Source organism: Anser brachyrhynchus, assembly GCF_964034855.1.
Source record: "Anser brachyrhynchus genome assembly, chromosome: 1".
Taxonomy (NCBI): domain Eukaryota; kingdom Metazoa; phylum Chordata; class Aves; order Anseriformes; family Anatidae; genus Anser; species Anser brachyrhynchus.
Window position 1 is genome coordinate 86739662 of NC_137694.1, and position 12033 is coordinate 86751694.

Below are 12033 nucleotides of genomic sequence, written 5' to 3' on the forward strand. Positions count from 1 at the left end.
TGTAAATTGCCTTTCATCTCCTTAATTCAAGTGACCTAGCCTGGCTTCTGGCACCTGCAAATGTAGTCCTATGTAATTGTGTAGTTCATAGTATGGTGCCACCCTCAAAAGGGTTACTAGAACTGCATACAACAGGAACTCTCAGGATGGAATTTTTGGTGTTATTTTATTTTATAAACTGAAAGAGGAAAGAAAATGAGGTACTAAGTTTTGAAACAATTGTTTCATTGGCTTTAGCAGAGCTGTATTTCAGAGATCTAGTCTCTGCTAGAGGGTCAAACAGGAAAGAAGGTAAATATTGACCTGATGGGTGAAATCACCAGTAATGAAAACTCCCTGAACGTACAGGGAATCGCAAGAGGAAAATCTTGTAGTAATCATTCAGGCTTTTGTTCTGTGAGAATCAGAGCTGCTTTTTCAGGGAATGTTCCCGGTTGGCTGTGATGCTTGTATGTATTGATCAACAGAAAGTCATTAAGGTAGCACCTGTTCAGATCAAAACCACATACTTCCCTGCTTTTAAGATAGTACTGCCTTTTATTCTCCACCCCAATACATTTTATAGAAAATATGCATGTTATTAAAGGCATTCTGTTTGAAAGTTTAATTTGTCGACGTGTTACATTGACACAATTTAAGTATCTAAATTGGTGTCAATCCCTATTTACTAGAATATTTTACTGAGATGTGTTATGACCAGAGTGTTCTGGTGATGACAACAGGTAAGTATAACATTGCATTTAGCGTCTCTGATCAAAATCTGATTTTTCTATTTTTGCTTTTTCTGTATTTGTATTTGAGGATTACATGTAATCTGAAGCAAACTGAATGGATCAGTGAAAATTGAAGTCAGGGTAGCAAGGATTTATTTGATGTATTAATGCAACGATTGGTACTTTTGTTCAGATTTTTTTTTTAAAGGCAGTAAGTTTGTTTTAAATACACTGTTCAATTATAATTCAAATGTACAGTCTGAAGTAGAGAGGAGGTAAGTTCCCAGGGGAAAAAAAAAAGATGTTTTTTATTGATGTCTCTATCACTGTTCTTTGCTCCCCCCTCCTGTTTCTTTGTGTGTATATCTGCAAACACATCTGATATGTGTTGCTTCTATATTTTAACAAGAATAAAAATTACTGTGTGGACATGTAGTAAGGCAAACCTAGAACTCTTCATTTTCACTTTTCTTGGCTGTTTTATTCAGTGAAAAATTCCAGCTGCTGTTTCAACACAAAGGGTTTGAAGTGCTAAGTGAGCTTTTTCAGGGGCACATATAAATAAGGCTGAGCAATTTGGAGATGTTACGTTTTGGGAGATCTGTATCTTTGTGTTCAGGGATTCCTGAATACTCTCTGAGGTTACAAACACATTCAAAGTACAGCACTATTTGGAGCTAACTTGTATACCTGCATCTTCTGCTGTATTTTAGTCATTTCCTAGATGAAATTTCAGGCAGTGGTAAGACAAAGCTGAAAGTGGCAGGGTTTTAAACCTTGACTATGTTCTGCTCAGGTGGAAAGACTGATCTGAAACAGCTACAGAAAGTAGATAGGCAGCTGGACGAAAATGTCCTTGCTGAATGGGCTACCTGAATGTTGGACTTCAAACTCCAGGGTCTATTTTAAAGATGGAGAGAGAAGGAAAACTATTTCTGGGGAGATGCAAGAATGCTTCTTTTTCTCTTTTGGTGACTCAATAGTTGAAGACCATTTTTTTCCAGTAGATTTGAAATGCTTCATAGATGGGAGCAAGGAAATGATTATAGGGGTTGTGGCAAAATGAGGAAAAAGTTGAATTAGATCTCCTGATTTAAGTGTTTTTTTTTTGTTTGCTTGCTTGCTTGCTTGTTTTTTTTTTTGTTGTTGTTGCGTAATTCTCTTTCACTGGAATGTTTAATTTAGAAAACTTAAAAGTAAAGTATTTTGACTTTTCTGAAGAAAAATGATCCATACTGAAGCTTTGTATAGAAAGTTCCCTTCCTATAAAAATAGACAAAATAAAGGGGTGGAGGTAAGGGTGGTGATGGGGAATCTCCACCACCTGCAGTATCCTAAATAGGCTGAATCTTCACACTAATCCTGGAGCGTCCAAATAGCTGTTTTTCAGAATGTTGTTCTGGGTTGATAATCTCAGTCTAGGATTAAGTAAGTGATTTTGTCTTGTTCTTGTGAGCATATCTGACTATGGCTGTAGTTTTCTCATTTCTTAGCTGTTTGCCTACTTTTGTTGCAAGGGGAGAGATAGACATCTGCTGGTCTTGATTATCAACCTTTCAAATGGCATTCCAGATAGAGAAGGGGATTTTTTGAGACTATAATATATATATATTTTTTTGACATTCTTAAAAAGTTGTGTGTCTTTTTCCTCTTTCTGGTAATTCCTTCCTTGAGAAAGATCAGATACCCCATTTATAATTTATGTAGAACCATGGTTGGTAATTTCATTCTTTCTCACCCCCTTACTTACCTGTGAAACCGCTTCTGGATTCCACGTGCTTGAAAAAGGGATGGTTGCTGTATTGCCATAAACTTTGTGCATTGCTTCAGGACACTTTTTTTCCGAGTATTTCCTTTCCAGATATGGAAAGGTTTGTTGTTAGACTATGAAAATATATTTATAGACCCACATTTCTCTCATCTTAAGTAATTCCTGCTTTCTTTTTTCTTTTTTCTTTTTTTTTTTAAGTAAAAAAAAAGTGATAATCATGCCTTTTAAAGAATAGATAGGTTTTGAATTATGTTCTGATAACCATGTGAGCCTTTGGATGTTTATCTGCAATTTCTGGGAATTTTGAGGAACTAAGAAGAAAATATCTCACACCAAATGCTCGTTCAGGCCTTGTGACTATTTCCCAAAACTGGAACCGTGCTGTGCCAGGCTGGAGTGCATCAGCACAGTTGTATTTATTTTGATTTGTTTCTTTCTTTTTTTTGCACTTGTGGAAGTGCAGTGGGCTTCAAGAGGGTCAACTACTGAGTCATCTGAAGAAAGTGACAAACATCTGTGGCTTGGAATGAGTTATCACATGGAGACTGGATGGAAAATGTGTGAAAATGCTGTGCTTTAAACTGCATTTCATTGCAGTCAGTCTTAGAACTTTTGTAAGTTCTGAAGTTTATAAGTTTGTAAGAAGTTTTATAAGTTCTACTTGCTAATGGATCATTCATTAACACATTGGATTCAAATTACACTGGCAGGATGTTTGAATTTACAGTATTTTATAATTACAAAACATTTGCATGGCTGTTGTTTGATATCTAGGAACTTCCAATGTTAAGTCAGATAATATGTGTAGCTGAATGTTTTACTTTTTTTTTTTTTTTTAACATTACTGGTATATGTCTTCCCATGATGTTTAGGCTCAGATAGTTTTCCTATTGTCCTGTTGCATATCAAAATAATGTTGGTGTCAGAAAACTTTTTTGGCTTACACTCTTCAGAATTGCCAGCTCACTGATGGGATGCTGGGAGTGGGTAGCCCTGGTTCTGTTACAGTCACCTTAGAAAAATCAGCAATGTTAAGTTCTCTTTCTTCTGTAGTCCTTTGGGTAAATTATTCAGATTGTTTTCCTCCCACATATAGTGTTTTGTTTTTTTTGTTTTTTTTTTTTTTTCTCCCCAAAATATGCCACTTGGAGACTTTACTCTGAACCTGAGTAGCCATGTAGCCGTTCCGGCCTTCCAGTGAGCTGACTGCTGCCTCCAGTATGTGGAGGGTGGTGTGAGGTCCTGTATGGTGGTGTGAGGCTCCTGTGTGCCAAAAATGGAGGCTGTTCACAACAGTTCTGCCACCTGGCTATTAATCAAGTCACTGACACAGTGCAGAATAAAGTGCTCTATCATTTTGGTAAGGTAATATCCAAAAGACTGATGTTACCTGAACATTGTATTTCATAAAAACACGTAAATGAACATTTCCAGTTTATGCAAATCTTTTCATGGTTATCACTGCATATGTGCCATTGCTGGCCAGATAAAATGTAACCAGTCACTCTAAAATGGGATTGATTGCTCCCTCCCTCCTTCCCCCTCTCAGAGCTCTTCTTTGAGCAACATTGTGACAGGAGCATTTTAAAATAAGAATCTTGTATAAAGGTCTTTACCACCTTGTGTAAGAAAAAATAGCCACATAACCGAGTTGGACCTTTTGCTTTAAATTGCTGCTTACTCCTTTTGCCTGGCTTTTCTTCTGCGGAGACTTTCCACTGTGCAAGAGTATCCAAAGCAAAGAGTTTTATCCTTTTAACTACTTATTACAGGTAAGCAATTAATCAGAAGACAGAACACAGTGTTTAGGCAGAGTGCTGTCTCCAGATGGTATGTTGCAGTATGGTAGTCAGTTTTTAACGAAGGACCCCAAATCATGGTATTGAGCTAGCACTCTTGAGAACTGATTGTATTAACTCACTCTTGAGGCTGAAAATACAACACTGAAATGTGAAACTGTTACATTGCAAAGATGAGTTGTATGGAGTACTTGGCCACTGTTTTACCTGTATGATGTTTTTTTGGGGGGGAAAGCATAAACTAAATGAGATAGAAGCTTTCCTCCATTCTCTGCAGAAGCTGCTTTTTTGAGTCAGGCTAATATTGCTTGAATTTCGTATATATTCCTATTGAAAATATATTTTATGTTAAATTGCTAATCTATGTTAGTTCCATTATTCATTGCAGAAATGGCATAATTAGCTTATGATCTTACTTTGCTTATGCCAGCATGATTTACATTTCCAAATACGGATTTCACCTTGTCCGTAAAGCTCCTTAAATATTCTGCTGTTTCTGAAAAAACACTGAGCCCTGGCTCCAGTTCTGTCAGTAAAAGGCGTACCTGTGTGCTGAACCTGTCTGTAGGCAGTAGAACACGTTCATGCAAAGGCAAAGTCCTTGGCTGTGCTATCTGACTGCTTGTGTGAGAGGAAGGCACCCCAAGAACCCTGTACAGAGTGGTTGTTGGTCGGTCCTTAAAAGTATGACAGGTCGCGTCTTTACAGCTCATTATTTTTCTTTTAAAATGGTGTGTCCAGAACTTCATTTCATTTGTTACTCAGAGGAGAAGATTGAACAGATGAGTTATAATTATAACAGGAGGTATTCGGGTACCAAGTCTGAGTGACTGTGTGAATAATGGATGTGAAGTTGATAATGCTTGATACCAACAAAGGTCCTAGACAGACTTCTGTACCATTTTGGTGTGTTAACTGGAAGAAGTACCAGTCAGTATGATGAAATTCCTGGCCTTGGGGAGAGGAAAGTACACAGTATGTTCTGAATTTGTACCTAGTGGTAGATTTGGTAGGGTTGAATGTGTAGGTATATTTGTCACCACCATAGCTACCTGTGTTTCTTCCATCAACCTCTTATCTGGGTTCTGCATAATTTTTGTTTGTACATTTTCTTCATGGAACATTGATGTGAAGTAAGAAAGTGCTATTATTCTCATTTTACATGTTCAGAACTGAGATGTGAAGACACCGTGGCCCAGATCCTCAAAGAAATGGAGTACCTAGTTCCTTATTCTTTCTGTTAGAACTGGGTACCTACCTGCTTTTAGAGAAGAAGGGCTTTACAGTTTGCAGAGGCACAAAGAGTTGTGCATAGCTCTTCAAAGTAGAAAACAACACGAAGTTTGAAGCCGCATTTGCACTTATGAGAAGCAGAAGTTTCAGCAGTGTGCTGTCACAGTCATGGGAAGATGAAGTTCACTTTAATTATTTTGGGGTTTGTAACTTCCATCACTAATTTGGAGTGGTGGAGGGAAATGCCTTTTCCCCTTTTCAAAAAATAAAAAAAACTAGTTATTCTTCTCCATAAGCAAAGAATGCCATGGCAATAATCTGAGGAGAGTTAAAAATACTAGATGTTTATGCAAGGTTCCTAGGAAACAGCACTGTCTGTGTATATGCTTTTTGTTTCACTGTCTCTCTCTCTTACTTTTTCCTGTTTATCTTTATGGAATAATTGTACTTAAATATGTAATTTTCTCACATTTATATCTGCAATCTGTTTCACTGTAGTGGAAACTGAATCAATTATATCTCGAGTTAGCTGCTGTTGTAGAAACATATACCTGAAACATCAGGAGTGCAAGAAGTAACAAATGCTTCCTCCTCGTTTATCGCTGTGTAACATAACTTCTGTAGTCTGAAATCAGTGGCTATCCCAGTGTGCTCTTGTCCTCTGGAATATTTTAGTAATTGCTTAAACATTTGAGAAAGCTGAACAATCTCAAATGCACAGTTTGGGCGTAACTTTTTTTTTTTTCTGAATTGTTTCTTCTCTCTTTCCTAAACCTCTCATTGCATAGTAAGTTTCTGCAGTGTTCTCATTAACTCTAATTTTCTCTGCAAGTGGTTTTGTTACTGGAGCATGTCATAGTTACCAGAACGCACACTTTTTTCCTCCTCTTTGTTTTGTTTCTCGTTTTAAACACTGTTCTTCAGTGAGCAAGCAATTTGCAGGACACTCTGGGGATCAACTCTAAAATAAACAAGCAATCCAGATGTGGGACTAAATTAGCACTACTTAAGACGACAAATTAGGAAAAGCCTTTTGACCTAGTCAAAGACAAAGATGAATGTTTTTCTTACTTAATCTCTGCTATTGGCTGCCTGAGTGAAAATGAATAGAACTACAAACTTTATTTTTTCCCTCACGTGATGATAAACTTGATTTGCCTCGCTGAGCTGATGGGCAGCTAGGTTTGCAGGAGGAGCTGGTCAGTGGGCCAGAAGGTTGCTAACTCACTGCTGTCACCTCTTGTCCTCTCCCCCCTCTCCTTCTACACACGTTTCTTTTTAGGGCCTTCTGACAAATAGCAAAAGGAGTAGGTAAAGCATGCTCTACTGATAATGTGAAGCTCATAATTTATAACATAATTGTTTCTTACAAAAACAGACCTCTGCAGAAACAGAATTAAAGAGAGAAATCTGTTTTCTCGGTGTTTATAGCCACCAAATCACATTTATAATTAGCCTGGTAAATTGATTAGAGTATATAACCTAACCATCAAACTGAAGTGTTGAACTCTTTAAAGAGCTTTCATTTTAATTGCAAAAAGTACAAAAAAAAACAACAACAAAAAAAAAAAAACACCCCAGAACATAAACAAATAAGCGTGAGATGAACTCATAAGACAAATGTTTCCAAACTGGACCAAATAATGGTAATTATTCTGCCACCCACGGTCTTGTCACATACTGAGACAAAATCAGTTTTAAAATCTGTAAAAGCAGTTGAGCCATGATTTTGGGATAGAAAAAAAACAAAACAAAACAAAAAATTTCTTGACTGGAAACAGCTTGTGGCTAATGAGATACAAACCTGTCAATTCTACTAGAAAGCAGTATTGGTCCTCCACACAGCACTGCAAAAGTAACCTGCGGTAGAATGTACTTAACTACAGCTCCATCTAGGCACAGTAATTTTGCTAACAAAGCTTCCTATTATGAGAAGAGAGACTGGAATACAGCATGGTGACAGTGATATCTAGGTGTCTCTTTTGCAGTAATTCCATTACTTCATTCAACTTAGTTAATGATAAAGAAAAAACTAAAATGCACTGAACTTATCTGAAAAGCTGTGTTCAGAAATGTATGTATAATTTACATGTTCTGTATTTTCTAGATGTTTATAAAGATAATGCCCTGTTAATACTCAGTATGTAGCATTTGAAGAGGGATTTCTGATCGGTCCAAAATAAAAGTTGCGTGAAAGATGGTGTTCACTCAAACCTACCCTGCTCCATCTTATCTTACCCAAGTTTACACACGACTCCCACCTTCCATTTCTTCAGCTAAATGGGGATAACTCCCGTATTCCTGGCACTGATCAGCCTTGTGATTTCTTCTACATCTGCCAAAATCTGGCAGGCAGCAAAACCCTGGAGCACCCGTGGGTGCCTACTTGCAAGAGACCCCTGGCCTTTGCCAGCCTGGTGTGCCATTATCATCTTGTAATCCCATATGATTACAAGTTTTTTTTGTGTGCATCTCGCAAAGCAAGTCTCAGTACCTACCCCTAGTACAAGTACCAAGTACCAACATCTTTTCCATACCTTTAACCTGAAATAAGGAATGACTGTTGCCATTGCATGATGTGGTGCTGATTCCTGGGGTGGAGCAAAACATCCCGACTGTGTGTGCTCAAGGAAGAGAAGGGCTGCCAGGTTGTTCCAGGAATGGAGGGGCCATCTGGCAAGAGGCAAGTGAAAACTCATGGTTTGTTCAGCTAGCACAATGCAGACCGAAAGTCAGTGTATCTGGGAAGTGCTTAATGCACTGATGAATAGTGTGGGAAGTGCTTAGAGGTTTTCCAATGGAAGTTGAAATTTACCGTGTAATTAATTATTATTATGTCATATGCTGCGTTCTTTATTCCTTTCTTCTCATGTGTATGAACATGCAGGGGTTTTGCTGGAGTAAAGAATATTTTAGTTCAGTATTTTTTGCTATAAATATGAATATGGTTTTCTTACTGCTATCATCACTTTTGTTTTTTCAACAAGATAAAGTAAACATAATGCAAGAATTTATATTTGTGACATCAGCAAGTCCAAGTTAGAAGTTCAAGACATATAGACAGATTTGGATTCATACCTGAAATTTGGGATTTCTCTTAAAATTCTTGGGAATCCACTCTATCTTTTTTTTAAAAAAAAAAAAATTTACTTTTTGGCCCTGTCCAGAATTTGCACATCAAATATTTTAAATAAATTAGTTAATCCAGAAATAAAGATATTTGCTTTTAAAATTGTCTTTCATATTTTACAGGGGCTTCTCCCCATAGAAAGGAGTTACGTTTTGATGGGGGGAGTTGAAACAATCTCAAATCATTCATAGAATAAGGACCATTATAGAAGTTTTATTTAGCAGCATGTAAGTACAAAACAGAAGTTATGTGAGTTTTCAACAATACATGGAACAAAGTGCTACAAATTTTCATCTGTACATTAAAATGGAAGCATTGTAAAGTTAATTTCTTTTTAAAAAGCTGTTATCTGTAAGCAGATTTCTCTTTCCCGTATTAGCAAGTATGAGATGAAATCAGATGAGACAGTGGAAATATACATATTAAAAGAAAAAAAAAAAAAAAACAGTTCCCTTTTTAATTGAAATCTCTGTAAGTTGAGTAAGCACCTTTTTTTTTTTTTTTAATGTAGACTGTGGCAAGGCATAAAATGGGTTGCCTGAGGTCATGTCAATAGTAGATTTAGGAATGTAAATCAGGTTTTGAAATCTCAGATTTCAGTTAGTTTCATGGGATTTGTCTCACTGCCATCACCAGCATTAAAGGAAACATGAACATTAGTTTGCAGCTAGATTTTCCACCTTAACAGAAATCTCTATCATGTTCTGTTTTAAAATAAAACTTCGATAAAAAAAATGAATTATTTTCAATATGCTTTTGAATATATTTATCAATATTGGACAAATTTAATACTTACATGATTTCATAAATTACAGTTATATCTGGAAAAAGGTAACCATAATAATCTTTAAAATGTTTTGACTGCTGTACGACATTTGACTTGAAATAGCATGACATCTTGATTACTAACCAAAACTCATTCAAAACCAACCTTGTAAGCATTAAGCAGAGTAGAACTGTTTGGAAATATATATATATATATATATATATATACATGATGAAAATGTAACAATAAATAGGAACTCTCCATTGAACAGTCACATTTCTGTGCATTTGCCTCACAGGGAAAAGCAGCTGGCACTGTACTACATAGACGTTTTTCAGGTATGTTTTTTAGAAACACCCTGGGAAACAAAATTTTTGCCAGTAAAGTTTGCCAATGACACAACAACTGTTGATATACGTAATAATGGAGAGCACAGGTCACTGGGCTCAGAGATGCGCGTTTCAGCGTGGTGAAGCGTAAGGATGTACATCTAAGAACTATGGAAGGAGGTGGTAGAAACAGAATGGGGAACAGTGTCTGAGGAAAAACAAACAAAAAAAAACTCCCAGCGTTGAGGGAGAAAGAAAGTCAAGAAAGTCAAACGTGAGTCCTGGGCTGACACCGGGGCCAAGGGGACTCATGTAAGTACACAAAGAAGCCCATGAAGTGCTGGTACAGAAGTGGTGTCACCTTTGTATTTGTTGCTTCTGTGAATGCCGCACTGGGGTCTCCAGGTCTGGGATCCACACTTCAGAAAAAAGATGAAAAATTGAAGAGGGCACAGAGAAGAGCCACGGACTAATTAAAGGATTAGAAAAATGCAATTTCTAGAGCAAGACTTAGGAGCTCAATTTATTTAGCTTATCAAAGAGTAGGTTAATGGATGATATGATCACAGTCTCTAAGTACCGACGAAAGAAAGAGAAATTTGATAATAGAGGGCTCTTCAGAGCAGGGAAGAAGATGTAACAAGAGCCCGTGGATGCTAGGTGCTGCACTGAGACAAATTCAGACTAGTGGAAAAATACTGTTTTCTCATTTAAACTGTAATGACTGTTACACACTGAAATATGTTACCAACAGTGCCCCTGAGATTTCCAGTGCTAGACTTCTTAAAGGTGGAATGTTTTTGGTAAAGGACGTTGTCTTGTTCAACCTCTGCTCCCAGACTTAGGGAAGAAGTTAAGAAAGATTAATGACTAAATTAAGAAGCATCCGTACTGGAGAACCACAGTGGTAAGTTCAAGGTCTTGAAATGATGATGAAAGCTGTGTTTCTTTTAACACATCTGTCCTGTTGAATCTGAATACGGTACCCTCAATCTGGCAAGGCCTGCCTTATTCTTGAATGCTCATCACCAAGCATTCTTGATTTAATGGGTTGGTTCACGTGGATCAGAACCAGCATACTCAATGCTGGGATGAGTGCTTTTTATGAGTGCTTTTTTTGCAGTGGTAACAAGTTATCCTATGCAAGATGGTGATTTCCAAAGCAAGTCCCTCGGGGTGTGATGTTCTGATTCTAATTCGTGGCCTCCAGCCATGGGCTGGTGTGCTGCTGTGGAAGCCTGCTGCCCCCGCAGCCGAATGGTGGTACCTAGAGCTGGCTGAGAATACCTCGTCTGCTTCACTGATGGCAGAGGACTGTGCTTTTTGTTTTGTTTTTTTCATCACACTAAGTAACTTGCACAGACTGGCAGCTTCTCTTGCATGCTTTGTGGCCATGTGCTACTTACCTGTTTAACAGAAATAAGGCCTCTCCCACAAACTATTATCAGTCCCCCCAGGACCAGAGCCTCAGTGGCATAAAAGCACTTCTCTGACACTTTTAATGTTGTGTTAAATGGCCCAATGCTGATGCTTTCTAGAATGTTTATGTACCTGCTTATAGGCTTTTATAAGCTTTTTCTCTAGCCCCAAAGGTCCTACTTCAATAACCCAAGTGAGGTGCTGATACAAGCAAAAAAGTAATCTTGTAAAAGTTTTTTTTTGTCTTAGTTTTCCCATCACTTACTAATAATTTTGGTCTTAATAAGAAGTGTGCAATATCTGTTCTTTTGTTCTTGCCTTTTCTATTTTTCCCTGTTCTACACAGACTTCATTTCTTCCACTTGGGCTAATTTCCAGATCTAGTGGCTCATTTTCTCTGCATCTCTTTCTCCACTGCAGGCTTCCTATGAAGCCATGTGCATCTTCTCCAGATCCATGTAGCTTCTGTATTGATAAGGGATAGGATAAATTCTTTGGCATGACTTCTATATGCTAGATTAATTCTCACTTCCAAAATATCAGCACTCCATATAGTAATAAGAAGAAAGAAAGTTTTCCTGACCTCTTTCAGACCTAGGTACCCACAGTTTCCATTTTAGTGGTTGATCATCATAGTTTACCTACTAACCGCTGTTCTGATCAACAGGTCTGCTCCATTACCCTAATTAGCAAGTGGGAGATTGCATATACAATGAGACCTTCATAATAAGAATTATAATATCAAAAAAGGAATTTAGGGTAATCCTGGGAAGATTTCCTAAATCATGCTAATAAGGCCCTAAATCATTACAATATTTTTTAATTGGAGAATAGGAATGGAAGATAGTTTAATGTAAATCACAGATTTCACTG

The 12033-nt window shown here is 37.4% G+C and overlaps 1 protein-coding gene across 13 annotated transcripts in view; it reads left to right on the plus strand.

Moving 5' to 3' along the window:
- The window catches only part of CADM2 (cell adhesion molecule 2), a 659818-nt gene that overhangs the window by 455053 nt on the left and 192732 nt on the right, over positions 1–12033 (plus strand). For 2 of the 13 annotated variants that reach the window (XM_080574597.1, XM_080574600.1), the window contains 2 exons: positions 8769–8873; positions 10496–10648. The exons of 8 other annotated variants lie outside the window; for them this stretch is intronic. Coding sequence is in view for 2 of the 5 variants with exons in the window: in XM_080574603.1 (XP_080430729.1) it covers positions 2105–2141 (37 nt within the window). In the remaining 3 variants the exon portion in view is untranslated. Of the gene's footprint in view, positions 1–697; positions 723–2010; positions 2142–8768; positions 8874–9731; positions 9751–10495; positions 10649–12033 lie in introns of those variants that run through there. 3 more of the 13 variants (XM_080574608.1, XM_080574604.1, XM_080574603.1) reach the window with 3 other exon arrangements.